We start from the raw sequence: 15,000 nt of genomic DNA on the forward strand, positions 1-15,000 counted from the left end.
TGTAAAAAATAAACATAATAGGTCATCTTTAAATTCATCAAAATAGAGAATAAAATGCTATGTGGTCAGATTCGACATGAAACTACTAATGTTTCAGAATTCACCACATGAATTCTGGTAAATGTTCTCCTCTTGTTTCTTACCTCATCAATGTTGCCCTTTATTTCTTCTGCCCGACCTGCAAAGAAAAGGAAAATCGCTCCCTGGAGAGATAATCAGAAAAAGAGCTTTAATAAAAAGAGCCCATGTTAAGGCTCGGCCAGCATGGGTTTCTTTCCAGTTTGGGTTTGTATAGCAACTTGGCTGCAGCTGTTAACGTGGACATTTAATTGGAAAACATCTGTATTCCCCTGAATAAAAATGAGTCATCAATCATTTTGGGGTGTTTTTCTAAAAGAGAAAGACTGCAAATTTTCAAATGTTCATATCTGTCAAGAGTGAATTTGTCAGCGAGTGTAGTGTAGTTTAGTAGTGAGTGACATGAACTAAATACCACAAAAGTCCAATTTTCATTATAGAGGGTCTTTAAAGCAACTTATTAGAATTAAACCAAATCATTCACATGAACATATGAGCATGTGAAGCAGAGAGAAAGACAGAAGCAGAAACATACCCGTGGGTATCGCAGGCGAAACGGCTTCAGTAGTCTCTCTGCCTCCTCCACCTCCCCCTCGCCAGTCCCTACATAAAACATCACTCTATTAATAACAATAAAAATATCAAAGAATTCTATCATTTCAGTATATACACTAACGTTCAAAAGTTTGGGGTCATTAAGATTTTTTTATATTTTTTAAAGATGTATCATGTTCACCAAGGCTGCATTCAAATGAGCAAAATTACAGCAAAAACAGTAATATTGAGAAAAAAAAAATTATATTTGAATATATTTAAACATTTTCAGCATCATTGATCCAGTCTTCAGTGTCACATGGTCCTTCAGAAATCATTCTAATATGATGATTTGCTGCTCAAGAAATATTTCTGATTATTATCAATGTTGAAAACAGTTGTGCTGCTCACTATTTTTGTGGAAACTATGATACATTTTGTTTCAGGAATCTTTGATGAATAGAAAGTTCGGAAAAACGACAATTATTTAAAATATTGTGTAACATTACAAATGTCTTTACTGTCACTTTTTATCAATGTAACATCCTTGCTGAATAAAATTAATTTCTTTAATTAAACTTTTGAATGGTAGTGTGGTACCATAATATAAATGGTAATTTATATTAAATAAACTATTATATTAAATTAAACAATTATTTTACAAATATATAAAAGTCAAATGTATAATAAAATATTTAAATGTGTATATATATATATATATATATATATATAAATAATTTGAATATACATCTAAATATTTTATTATTTAAATGTTATAATATCCATCCATCTACCCAATTGTATACTAAATTATTGAAATGTACTATCCCAAATAGTAATTATAAACTATCCCTTGAAGTTGCACAATTAACTAAAGAAAAATGTCTGATTTATGTGGGTATCAAATGCATAATTCATCACAAATACATATTACCTAAAATAAAGGAAAGGAAGGTGTAGAAACAGAGCAGGAGGAGGGCGCACAGCATAGAGCGCAGGGTGTGAGAGGTGGCTCCAGTGTACAGCTGAGAGATGCCAAATTCCTACACACACGCACAAATTAAGAAGACCATTAACAAAAGAATTAACACATGAAGAATATAAGAGTGTAATTTTTTACTTAAATTCAAATTCGAGACATCTGAAGTCAAATTTCAAAACCTTATCTCCAGAGAAGCCTGCAAACTCTAGCAGCTTGAGTATCCGGGCAGGAAACAGTGAAAGAGTCTGTGTGAGAGTGAAGAACAGCAACACAATTGACAGTCTGGAGTTTATTCATAGGAACAGAGACATAATATCACACACAAACATACCAAGTTGAAAGCCCCGATCCCAAAAGAGACTCCACCCTCTAAGTGCTTGTGGTTTGGTCCTTTGAAACTTGTATCTGACTGGACGAAGGCGTGCAGTTCCCTGCATGAAAATCAAGACGTCATACAGATTCGCTGAATAATTCAATTCAAGAGCATGATGTTGGTGCATGAATGGGAATCAATGATAGGTTGTTTCAATTGGGTTAAAGGGATAGTTCACCCAAAAATGAAAATTGTCATCATTTACTCTCCCTCAAGTTGTTCCAAACCTGTATGAATTTCTTTGTTCTGTTGAACACAAAGGAAGACATTTTGAAGAATGTTGGTAGCTATTGACTTCCATAGTAGGAAAAAAAATACTATGGAAGTCAATGGTGCCCAAAACTGTTTGGTTACAAACATTCTTCAAAATATCTTCATTTGTGTTCAGCAGAAGAAAGAAATTTATACTTGTAATAATACAACTTGAGGGTGAGTAAATGATGACAGAATTAAATTTTTTTGGGGTGAACTATCCCTTGAAAGGGTGCAGGTGTCTCAATGGCACAAGATTTCTTTCACTTACTTGCTCAAGACTTACTTGTATATGAGGTAACTGTTCCGTACTTTGATTCCTCCTTTAATAAAACCCACCATATTCTCATCCTATCAACAAACAGAGAGAGAATGAGAAATCAGGAGCAAATTTGAGCTCTGCACTCTTTCAAAAAGGTTCAATGGGGTTTTATGTAGAACCACAGGGGTTGTTGTTTTCTCTGACAAAAAGTTTAGATGAAATGTCTTAAATGATTGCATGATAGAGTGGTGCAGACATTATGAATTTCTGTAGGCCAAACCCCAGAAACGAGTTAGCATTGTAGCAAATCTGGTTCCATTGTCCCCAAGTCAATGGTTTGTTTTTTTAATGGGAGTTTGGTTTAACGCCTGAAATAAGGTCTGTGGTGAACACAAGCTCAAGATATTTAGGTTCTATATTTATTCTACGACATAAAACACACCAGAAATACGCCACTCGTGATTTTTTAAAGCTGTTATGCGTCTTGAAAAAGTGGCTAAATGTGACTACAGAGGTTGTCGGGACATTAGAGTATGTTTAATTCATAAAATGTAATTATGATTAAAAATAAATTTAATTAAAACTAAATCCATAAAATGCTACTATGATGGGAACCCCTAAAATGTTCTATATATGAGGAGTCTGAAAGAACCCTTTAACGATCTATATAGAAACTTTTCCTCAAAAAGTGTGGAGTAGGACGGAGTGAAAAGTGGCCCTAACTAGGGGTTCAATTACGATACAGGCGTCTCACACCTCTAACACACCATAATGCACACATAGTTTAAACGAAACACCTGAGATTGTCTGTGTGTGAGTGATTGTGTTTGAGTTTTGTCTTGAAATGTGTCAAACCTGTAAGAAGGTGAGAGCGGCTCTGTGTAGTAAACACTCGGCGTAACACACTTCAGCATGGAGATGCTCTATAAAACAACAAATAAAAATTATTCCGAGCTTGTTTGTGAAACATTTCATCTTAAAATGGTAATTAAATTGCACCTTATCCGAAATGTTAACTGTCAGTTTAACACTAGCCTAAAATTCTTCAAAATGAATGCTGTGCCACATTATAGGTTTGCTTGAGTCTCATTTCTCCTGTAATAATCATGCGAGATGGATATTTCTGGGAAGAGAAAGAGGCACCTTCTGTGAGATGATCATCATTTGCTCCTCGACGACTCAGGCTGCCAGACTTCCTACGGAACCTGAGAGAGAACAGCAAGAAGTCAAGACATGTGTGAACAAACACACAATGATAATGTCTAACACACTTCTTGACAACCACATTTGACCTGACTAACATCAGCCAATAGCACTTACTTGTGGAAGATGATGAAATTATTAATTCAAAAACAAAAATGTAAATACATGCACTACCATTCAAAAGATTTTTTTACAGAAGTTAATTCTTTCATTCAGCAAGGATGCATTAAACCGATCAAAAGTGACAGTAAAAGACATTTATAACATTATAATGTAGCATATTAGAATGATTTCCGAAGGATCATGTGACACTGAAGACTAAATTACATTTTAAAAATATTAAAATAGTAAACCGTTTTTTTTTTATTGTAATATTTCACAATAGTACGGTTTTTACTTCTTTAAAAAGCATTACAAAAGCTAGTATTTCAAATTGACAAATAAGCATAAATATTTAAAAATCTAAATAGATATTGATTTTTTTAATCAAATACATTTTTATAACTAAATAAATAGTAATTTTTATGGACGCTTGTTTACGCCACTGAAAAAAAACAAAAAGGTAATTACGACTTTTCATCTCACAATCCTGTTTTTTTTTTCTCAGAATTGCGAGTTATAAAGTCAGAATTGCGTGATATAAACCTGCAATTTAGTGATTTTCTCAGAATAATGAGTTTATAACTCTCAGTTCTGACTTCATGACACTCAATTACGAGAAAAAAAGTCTGAATTGTGAGATATAAACTCGCAATTGCGAGAAACAAATTCAGAATGGCGACTTCATATGGACTGTATTTCTCGCAATTGAGAATTTTTATCTCGCAATTCTGACTTTTTCCTCACAATTCTAACTTTTTTCCCCGCAATTGCTAGTTTATACTTTGCAAATCCGAGGAAAAAAAATAATAGTAATAATAATAATAATAATAAATCGCAATTATCTTTTAAATTGTTTTACTCTGTGGCAGAAACAAGCTTCCATAAATTTCCAAAGATTTTATCGTATGAAATAAAATTGTATATGCTAATTGCTAAATTAATTTGCCAACATTAGATATTCATCTTTAACAACATATTTAATATCAATTATATAATTTGAAATATGTCAATTTATTTGTCAGTTTGTAAACTGAGTTATGAATTTACACTTATTTTAAAATTAGCTTCTTTAAGGAGGCTCTCTTACAATTTTAATCTGAGCAACGCACGTAAGTATATACTTCAGCCGCACATAAGTATATACTTCAGCACAAACTAGCATCACTCTCCCAAGAGCCTGTTTGGAGGAGTTTAGGAGGAAATCACAGACGGATCTTCCTTTGTGACGCACTCCTTCTTAACCAAACCGAAAGTGAGCTGATGTGTGACCACTGCTACACCCACATACGCTCATCTGGATTAGTGCTGCATGGTAACATGGTGTGTGTGTGTGCGTGCGTAAGGACACATAGGCCTGTACATCTCTTCTACTCCATTTAATCGATGTATTGCAAGGCCAATAAAAGAGTCCTCATTAGACATGACCAGCTGCCTGTCATTTAAAGCCACACCGTTATATCTCTATGCAAATACAAGCAAATGTAAACGTTGCAGAACTGGGTCAGCTGGCATGGAAATAACCCCATTTGCCTAAAAGTTTAAAGGTCAGAGGAAAAGTCTCTCCATGACAGGAGCGAATGCATTGTTTTGGCTCTCCTTCTACCTCTGGCACACCTCCTGAGCTCTCTTCATGGTGTTCCCAGCATGCACTATGTCGTCGTGTTGGAAGGTCATCATGGCCTGCATCTCCAATACCGTGGCATAGATCAGAGCGTGATACATGCTCTCTTTAGACCTGGAATACAACACAACACATGCTTTTACACTCACAATGTGAGATCACACTTCACAACCAGAGAAGGATAATGCCTTATACTTTCTCCATGCAAGAATGTGAACAAAACCAGCTACATAAACTCGATTTTACATGATGTCTCGCATGGAGAAAGCATTTTAGCAATCCCAAAAAAATATATAGATCTTAAAAACACAGACCAGCCAGAAACTGTCCTAGCATACTAATAAAAAATGTTTTATAGCCTGAAACCATGATGCACTTCCTGTAAAGCCTGCATTATAAAAAAAAGGATGGTTGGAGCCACTTAAAGGGACAGTTCACCCAAAAATGATAATTCTGTCATCATTTACATCATTTAAAAGATATTTTTTGAAGAATGTTGTTAACCAGACATTTGATGGACCCCATTGACTTCCATAGTATAGTCCTACTTTGGAAGTCAATGGTGGCCCAAAAGTGGCCTGGTTACAAACTTTCTTTAAAATATCTTATTTTGTGCTCAGCAGAACAACACTGTTAAGTGTTCAGCTCACTTAATTTTTTTTTTAGTAATCCCGTTGTCTTAAAATGATTAAACTTAATGCTTAACTGAAAAATTAAGTAATGTGAACTTGACAATTCCACATTACTTAATTTTTTTGATTAAGCATGAAGTTTATTTACTTAATAATTTTAAGGCAACGGGTTTCCTCAGTTTTTTTAAGTTAAGTCAACTGATCACTTTTTGCAGTGAAAGAAATGTATACAGGTTGGAACAACTTAAGGGTGAGTAAATGACGACAGATTTTTCATTTTTGGGTGAACTATCCCTTTAAGCATGTGGTTTCCTTCCCAGTGTCTTTCGGCTATACATTAATGAGAACGAGAGCGCTCTGTGTGCGGGACTATTGTCAGAAGTGAGGGTGTGTGATCTTTAGGTAAACATCCTGGAGAAGGGTGGGAGCCTGACGCAATTCTCTATCACAACTGGAATAAAGCATGCTATCTTGGGATGACATCTACACTTAAACAAGTACTTCACAGGGGAGCACATTTAATGCAGCAAATGGCTAAATGTGCTGGTGCATCTGACAAGAAAAACCCTTTGCAACATGGGCTAGGTAGATTCCACACCTTTACTAAACACCTCGCCTGCTCCTAAATATACAGATACTGGAGGGGTGGAGAAATAGAGGGAGAGAAAGACAATAAGACTTCTCTCACCGTGGCCGTAGTTTCTCCAAACTCTCATTAAAGTGGTTGTTGAGGAACAGATCCAAGGCCTCCATGCATTCATCAAGACAGGCCTGTAGGGAAAACTGTCTGGAGCTGATGACACACACACAGAGAGAGAGAGAGAGAGACACACACAATGAGTACATGACAGACTTAATTTGCTTTTCTAATAAGCTAATTCTAATGACTACAGATTAGTAGTTTATATGGATTTTAAAGCCATTATCTAATGTACACAATGTCCAATGACCAATATAATTTATGATGTTATATAATTTAATGATAGCAAAGAGACATTCACACAATGTCTGAATTTATTTATACATTTTTAAGGATCTGTCAATTGATAATTTTCCTAGAAACTATTTCTATATATTAGCAATGCTTTAAAATAAATAAACAATTACACTATATATAAATTGTGTCCTTTTAATATAAATTATTTATTTCTATTTTTATGTAATTGTTTATTTATCTTAAAGCTTTGTCAATCGATCATTTTCCCAGAAACTTCTTTTAATTTATTGTGTGGGGCAATTATTTATTGACTATTAAAATGAATACAAATAATATATTAAAACAGTACCAGTCAAAAGTTTGGAAACGTTACTATTTTTAATGTTTTTGAAAGTGATAAAAATTAAGAAAAAAATTATTACAATTTAAAATAATATTGTTTTCTATTTGAATATATTTTAAAATATAATTTATTCCTGTGAATTTTTAGCATCATTACTCCAGTCTTCAGTGTCACATGATCCTTCAGAAATCATTCTAATATGACGGAAACAGTTATCCTGCTTAATATTTTTTGGATATTTACTTAATATTTTTTTATTTACTTTTTTCAGGATTATTTGATGAATGAAAATTTTAAAAAGATAAGCATAAGTTAAGCATTTTTTTTTTTAAATAGAAATCTTTAGTAACATAATACACTACCGTTCCAAAGTTTGGGGTCAGTCATTTTTTTTTTTTATATATATATATATATATATATAGAAATTAATACTGATATTTAGCAAGGATGTGTTAAATTTATAAAAAAAAAGTGATAGTAAAGATTTATATTGTTAGAAAAGATTTCTATTTTGAATAAATGCTGTTATTTTTAACGTTTTAGTCATCAATGAATCCTGAAAAAAGTATCACAGGTTTTAAAAAATATGAAGCAGCACAACTGTTTCCAACATTGATAATAAATCATCATATCAGAATGATTTCTGAAGGATCATGTGACACTGAAGTCTGGAGTAAAGATGCTGAAAATACAGCTTTGATCACAGGAATAATATATTAAAATAAAATAAAACATTATTTTAAATTGTAATATTATTTCACAATATTACTGTTTTGCTGCATTTCGGATCAAATAAATTCAGCCTTTGTGAGCAGTTGAGACTTCTTTCAAAAACTGTAGATACAGTATACACATTTTTGTGTATAACTTTGCTCCGAATCTCCTAAAGTCACGTAAACCCACTTTGTGAAATGACATTTAATAAATACTAAGACACAGTTCAGACGAGTCATCGGCACCCTTTATCAATTATGAACGCTATGCAGAGTTCTTCAGCGCCTGACCATTGAAGATATATTTAACAGGACTAATTAATGTCAACTGGATGATCCTGTTTTTAGAGGCTCATTTAAATTAAAAAGCAGATATACATTCATGGAAATGCACTTGTGAGAAATATGGGTCTCCAACACCTTTTTTGCATATGAAATTTATAAACCAATCAGCATACATTAGCTTAAATCCTGCAAAAACAACTGGTGTAAAGCAATTGCATGACTTCACAAGTGATTTAAAGGTATCTCTAACCTTTAACTCTCTCAGCCTCAATGACTCATGTACAAACACACACATGCAGGGCAGAATATGGCTCACACACTGTGTCACTCAGTCAAGGTGTCTGGTGTTTGCTCTGAGTACACATGAAGGGCTTGGACAGCCAGCGCCTTTGGATAAGAACATGAACAAGCCACACTGAACTGTGAGCAACTTTACCATTCTTGCGTGTAAATCATCTAGACTTGCGTATGGAAACCTTTCAAAAGCATTCTTTTCAGGGACAGCATTTCACACTGAGAACATGAGCTGAGCTCAAACTCTATTGCAAAACAAGGAAGGAAGAGATGTGAAAATTTGGCATGAAGAAAAAAAAAAAAAAAAAAAAAAAACTAAACACAGACATACTGAATCAGCCATTTAGTGACTTCAGGAACCACAACGCAGCAACGTTTTCAGTTTAGCTTAGTAGAAACTTGCCATGTACAGCATTGATGATGCGTTTCTTTAGTTTTAAAGTAACTCACTTTTCAGTGCCAGGTGCATTTTTCCCACTGGACATGATGGAGTGTTTCGTCTTGTTTGCTGTCCTCCTCTGGGCCTTGTGGCCACACAAGCACCTGTTTCGAGGTCTCAGACTCCCTGTGAAGAGCTTTCTGTCAGATCTCCAGTGGAAGTTCACTGTCACTGAGCATGAAGGTGATGCATTGATGAGGAGAGGTTTCAGACTCGAGCTGGCAGGGAATATGGATCAGTATTCGGCTCGATTGGCAGAAGTGGTGGGTGTGTGTGTGTTATGTGATGTGAGAACACACACAGCTCTCTCGAGTCGACTCCTCCTCAGAGCTCACCACAGGTTAAAAGGCAGGAGATCTGTGTGAATGGGACAGAAGTTCGCAGCGCCATCTAGCGGTGGGGTGAAGGAGGTGCATGTGGCACGACGCACCAAACAATATATAATTGCTATTTCTTTGTAATTTTCGATATATTTACTAGCAATTTTTGAGTGAAAATTGTTCTTTAACGTTTTTTAAATACACCCATTACCAAATTGTTTGTAGCTGGTGCTTCTAAAATTCAATCTTTAAAGCGACACCACGATATTATTAGTGACATTGAAATAAAAATGAAACACGTGATAGGGTATATAAATAATTCTCAGATATTTTGTAACCCCATTTCAATCATTTAATCATCACCACAAAGTTTTATGTGGGCCTATATAAAATTACCAACAATAAGAATAATTAAAAATGATTATCGTCATCTTTAAGATAATCAATGACACCAAAAAGTATATATTTTTTGTCCAAAACAATGATTATGGAATGTTTTCCTGAATATCTTTCTGTTCTTCACACCACCTCCAACATATTTAGTAGTTTATCTTTTGACGTCGTCAATCAATCCACGTCATTCATCGAGCTGTCAGTCATTTTGCTGTATCACAACTTTATAACACTAGAAGGCAGCAGAGTCCTATGAGACATGAAGCTGTTCTTTTCTCCAGTAGAGGGCGATAGTAGGAATAGAATTATATATTATAATTTATAATAGCTCTTTGCAACCTAGTCAGAAAACCGACACAAGATTATGACCACATAATGTTTTTTATATATTTTGTAACTTTATTCATCATTTTCAACCCATGATTTGTTCACTCTCTAAAGTGAATGCATCCTCATTTGCAAAAATCATATTGAAACTCTAAAAAAGATACAAAATGGTTTAAAAATATCCTTGAAGGACGCAAAATATGATCATGTGATTTGCAATAATGTCAGGCTGAATGTGCATTTGTAGAGTTGAAGTGAACTTAAAGAAATGACAAATCACCAATAAGTTGAAATATTGCCTTTTTAATTATTTTCAAAATAAACATCTTACATGAACATTTTAGATATCATTTTGTTGTGGCTGTTGTAAAAACTTCACATCACAGTACATCACAGACTTTAAAGATAAAACATTGCGCTTTGCTATACACAGGCTAAATGGCTTGTAAAAAGTTTACAATAAATTACAATCAGCAACATTTGATAGAAAACATTTGGCCTTTTTTTTTGGTCATTGCACATATAATGAGTAGGAAAACCTTTCAGTTCATAATTACAAAAAAAAAAATGCCATGGGTGTATTGCAATTAAACAAAGCATTATGTTTTTAAATAAGAAACATATTGCATAGGCAAAGTAAAAAAAGTTCAAATAGTCTCAGGGAAACATTAAAACAGCTAAAACTGCTTAATTTAACATACCTATAGTAAAAATGGGCTCTCTCAAAACCCTCAAATTTTAGGCTTAACAGTCTGAATTTATTTTTCATTCAAGGCATTCAGAGCGACTTGCAAAGTCTGTTTGGTTGATACGTTTGGAAATGGTTGAAGAAGTCACAGTGATGACGTTTTGATCCACCTCATCCTCCGTAACAGAGGAGTCATCAGAGAGATATTTCAGTCAAAGTGAGACATTAATCGGCTTAAGCTTTAGACCCTATTTTACAATACAGGGTCATGGACACAATCATCGCCGCAAGCTGAAAATAAGAAAGAGAGAGAAATAAATACCATCAATGTTACAGAGAATCATTACTGTCATAAAAGGCTTTGTATATATACATATATATATATATAGTTACAGTTAGGTATATTAAGTTTGTAATTATCCTAACAAAGGAAATAAATGCATTACCCATTAAAGACGACAAAGAATCAAAATGTACTACTTTTATTCTCTTAAGGGAGCGTACACATAATTACACTGTGCTACTTTTACATGGTTTTTCAATGTAAACACATGTTTGACATTTTTTTGCAGAATCAAAGAAGTTCAAAGAAGTATTTTTTTTTTTTAATGTATCTCAAGACCTTGCAGGTTTTTTTATTTTATTTTTTTCCTGCGTCTCGTTTTGTTAAAAACATCCAGGCCCTAATAAATGTCTTTAGTCTTAGTTGGTACATGATTCATAAGAATTGTGAGATAGAAACTTGGAATTACGAGAAAAAAGTCTGAATTGTAAGATATAAACTCGGAATTGTAAGTTATAAACTCCGAATAGTGGGTTTATAGCCTATCTAGCAGTTCTCACTTCGGAAATCGGTTCTTTACTAAACTCGTAATTACAAAAAATAAGTCTGAATTGTGAGATATAACCTCGGAATTATAAGAAAAGAGTCTGTTCCCTTTCGAGGTGGAACTCAACCCTGCGTTTTGGATTGACACTATGGGATACATCATCAGCGTAACCAGTGTCTGAAGTACATGTGTAAACACAACAATTTTATTGGCCGATGACAGTTGAGGACGTCACTACCAGAGAGCGCCCGTGTCTTCAGGAGACGCTTGTTTGTATGCGCATGTAACATAAACGCTAGATGCGCTCATTGCGTTGCATTCGTTATAAGATGTGTTCTTACTTCATTCTCTCCCAAGGGATGAAAATATAGCGTTTGCACGGAGTGCGACAATTAAATTGTCGTATTTACACACATGCTGCAGACACCACTGATGATGTTCCCAAAAGCATCAATCCAACATGCAGTGTTGAGTTCCCCTTCCCATGGTTAAAGTCGTAACGTGATACGAACTGGGAGATATTAACTCGGAATTAGGGGGGAAAAGTCTGAATTATTAGATTAAAGGTCGCATTAACCTTTTAAACAAGCTTCCATAGTAAGCAGTATGAGATTTCCTCACTTTTAAAATGATTGACAGAAATAAAGTGTTTAGTACCTCAAGAGCAGCGATGCCCAGTGCGACAGCTATGATGATAACTGCATTATCATCTACCAGCTTCCTTAGTGCTGGAAAACAACCTGGTACAGTCTGAGAGAGAGAGAGAGAGAGAGAGAGAGAGAGAGAGAGAGAGAGAGAGAGAGAGAGAGAGAGAGAGAGAGAGAGACACAATTATAAAGGTCAAAGAGTGCACTAAAAACCTCTAGACTTCATTGGAGACCGCATATGAATAAATATAAATATTGTCCTCAAGCCTCACCGAATTCATAGCTGCGTTCTCACTGCAGTTAAGTCCACTACAGCACTGAACTGGGTAACTCTTGGTGTTATTCACAAAGTAAGAATTTGCGAAATCTGTATAGTTGTAGAATCCACAGCACTTCAGCTAAAGGAGAAGCAATGAGAGTTAGATTTAACATCAGCCTGATTCAGTTATATATTCCTTTTGAATCACAAGTCTCAATGTAAGAAATCTTCAATATTAAAATGGAAGAATTGTATGTATTATTTAACATGAGACTGTCAAGGTTCTGTATAATTTTGAGTATGTTTCTGTAGTAAATCTGTATTCCTTTTTATTAGCCAAAGTATCACAAACCCCATGCATAGTCGTGTTCCATAATCCGGTAAGGTCTGCGTTTTTCCCATAATTATTTTTGATGTCTTTCACAGCTTCATCTCCCAGCTGATTTATGAGGGTTTCTGCCTGAAATATACAAACAAGGAGGTTTACATAGTGCCTTGGCCTTATATGTTTCTTCGGGAGGTTTGAGTATTTCCTTCTGCATGGACAAAGAGATCTGTGGAAAATATTATGAGTACAAACTTACCACAGGCTTAAAGACCAGAAGCACAATCGCTCCAGCAACTTCAGCGATGAAGACAATCAGAATAATGATGAAGAACTGAGGAGGAGAGACAATGAGAGACAAATTGAATGAATGAACAAATATGAAAGTAAGTCCAGTGTATGGTAGGGAAATATATATATATATACACATACACTACAGTTCAAAAATTTGAGGTCAGTGAGATTTTTTTCAATAATATCATATATATATATATATCATTTATAAAGTTACAAAATATTTCTATTTCAAATACATTATGCTCTTTAATTTTTTTTTTAAAAATCCTGAAAAAAATGTATTACGGTTTCAACAAAAATATGAAGCAGCACAACTGTTTTCAACATGTATAATAATCAGAAATTAATGAATTATTATTATTAGAATGATTTCTGAAGGATCATGTGACACTGAAGACTGGAGTACTGATGCTGAAAATGCAGCTTTGATCACAGGAATAAATTACATTTTACAATATATTCACATAGAAAACAGTAATTTTAAATTGTAATAATATTTCACAGTTATACTGTTTTTTACTATATTTTTGATCAAATAACTGCATTATGTTCATTTTCCTAGAGCTTTTGATTTGCATTTAAAGGTCTAACAGTAATGATTTTCATATCATATTATATTGGATGTATGATATAATAATAAATATCATGTGTATAAATACCAGCCAGTTAATGAGGATTTTAGCTAACTAGAATTCTAGTTGGCTATTCTAGCTGATATTATGCAGCAGTTGGAGTTGTGTGTTGTTGACGTACCAGCAGCAGCATACACCTGCTCTCTCGGATCGCCCCACAGCAGCCCAGGAAGCCCAGGATGAGCAGCACAGCGCCCACCGCGATCAGGAGGTATCCCACATTCAGGAGTTGTCCCAGCTGACCTGGAGAATTTGGGATTTTTTGCAGAAGACCCAGGACAGATCCACTGTCCACCTTCACCCAGATCCCCACTCCCAGAATAGCTGCTCCTGCCAGCTACACCACAAAAGCACAGACAGTTTGAGTTGGAAACTGGAATGGGTTTACACATTTGGTTTTAAACATCAACATACAGCGGCCTTAAAATGTCTTAAAGTCAGCACTGAATCAAAATTGACAATTCTTGTTTTTGTAAGGAATATTGCAGCAATTATTTTATGATTTAAACGTGCACTTCATTATTTTTTTTTTTATTCTCTGATTGGCCCACGTTTACTACTGCCCAGACTCGGGTCCAGCTTTCACTACTGCCCAGACTCGGGTCCTGCGTTCACTACTGCGCAGACTCGGGTCCTGCGTTCACTACTGCGCAGACTCGGGTCCAGCGTTCACTACTGCGCAGACTCGGATCCAGCGTTCACTACTGCGCAGACTCGGGTCCTGCGTTCACTACTGCACAGACTCGGGTCAAGCGTTCACTACTGCACAGACTCGGGTCCAGCTTTCACTACTGCGCAGACTCGGGTCCTGCGTTCACTACTGCGCAGACTCGGATCCAGCGTTCACTACTGCGCAGACTCGGGTCCTGCGTTCACTACTGCACAGACTCGGGTCAAGCGTTCACTACTGCACAGACTCGGGTCCAGCTTTCACTACTGCGCAGACTCGGGTCCAGCGTTCACTACTGCGCAAACTCGGGTCTAGCGTTCACTACTGCACAGACTCAGTCCCGCGTTCACTACTGCACAGACTCAGTCCCGCGTTCACTACTGCGCAGACTCGGGTCCGCCTTCACTACTGCGCAGACTCGGTCCCGCGTTCACTACTGCGCAGACTCGGGTCCGCGTTCACTACTGCACAGACTCGGATCCAGCGTTCACTACTGCACAGACTCAGTCCCGCGTTCACTACTGCGCAGACTCGGGTCCGCCTTCACTACTGCGCAGACTCG

The 15,000-nt window shown here is 35.6% G+C and overlaps 2 protein-coding genes across 3 annotated transcripts in view; both read right to left on the bottom strand.

Annotated features, from left to right (window-relative positions):
• The window catches only part of LOC308693375 (tetratricopeptide repeat protein 39A), a 16,468-nt gene extending 7,100 nt beyond the window's left edge, over positions 1–9,368 (bottom strand). Inside the window, exons 1-11 of the mRNA XM_081370248.1 lie at positions 9,062–9,368; positions 6,728–6,832; positions 5,390–5,521; positions 3,625–3,686; positions 3,337–3,404; positions 2,506–2,570; positions 1,926–2,025; positions 1,774–1,839; positions 1,547–1,655; positions 614–681; positions 144–203 (exon numbers count right to left, since the gene is read on the bottom strand). Of these exons, the coding sequence (XP_081226374.1) occupies positions 144–203; positions 614–681; positions 1,547–1,655; positions 1,774–1,839; positions 1,926–2,025; positions 2,506–2,570; positions 3,337–3,404; positions 3,625–3,686; positions 5,390–5,521; positions 6,728–6,832; positions 9,062–9,096 (870 nt within the window). The 5' untranslated portion in view covers positions 9,097–9,368. The remainder of the gene's footprint in view (positions 1–143; positions 204–613; positions 682–1,546; positions 1,656–1,773; positions 1,840–1,925; positions 2,026–2,505; positions 2,571–3,336; positions 3,405–3,624; positions 3,687–5,389; positions 5,522–6,727; positions 6,833–9,061) is intronic.
• A 1,006-nt stretch (positions 9,369–10,374) lies between these two features.
• Positions 10,375–15,000, bottom strand: part of tspan34b (tetraspanin 34b) — a 13,064-nt gene continuing 8,438 nt past the window's right edge. For both annotated transcript variants that reach the window (XM_081377832.1, XM_081377831.1), the window contains exons 3-8: positions 13,890–14,105; positions 13,099–13,173; positions 12,867–12,974; positions 12,528–12,653; positions 12,266–12,358; positions 10,375–11,069 (exon numbers count right to left, since the gene is read on the bottom strand). In XM_081377832.1, the coding sequence (XP_081233958.1) occupies positions 11,013–11,069; positions 12,266–12,358; positions 12,528–12,653; positions 12,867–12,974; positions 13,099–13,173; positions 13,890–14,105 (675 nt within the window). In that variant the 3' untranslated portion in view covers positions 10,375–11,012. The remainder of the gene's footprint in view (positions 11,070–12,265; positions 12,359–12,527; positions 12,654–12,866; positions 12,975–13,098; positions 13,174–13,889; positions 14,106–15,000) is intronic.

Source organism: Scardinius erythrophthalmus, assembly GCF_964197995.2.
Source record: "Scardinius erythrophthalmus genome assembly, chromosome: 1".
Lineage (NCBI taxonomy): Eukaryota > Metazoa > Chordata > Actinopteri > Cypriniformes > Leuciscidae > Scardinius > Scardinius erythrophthalmus.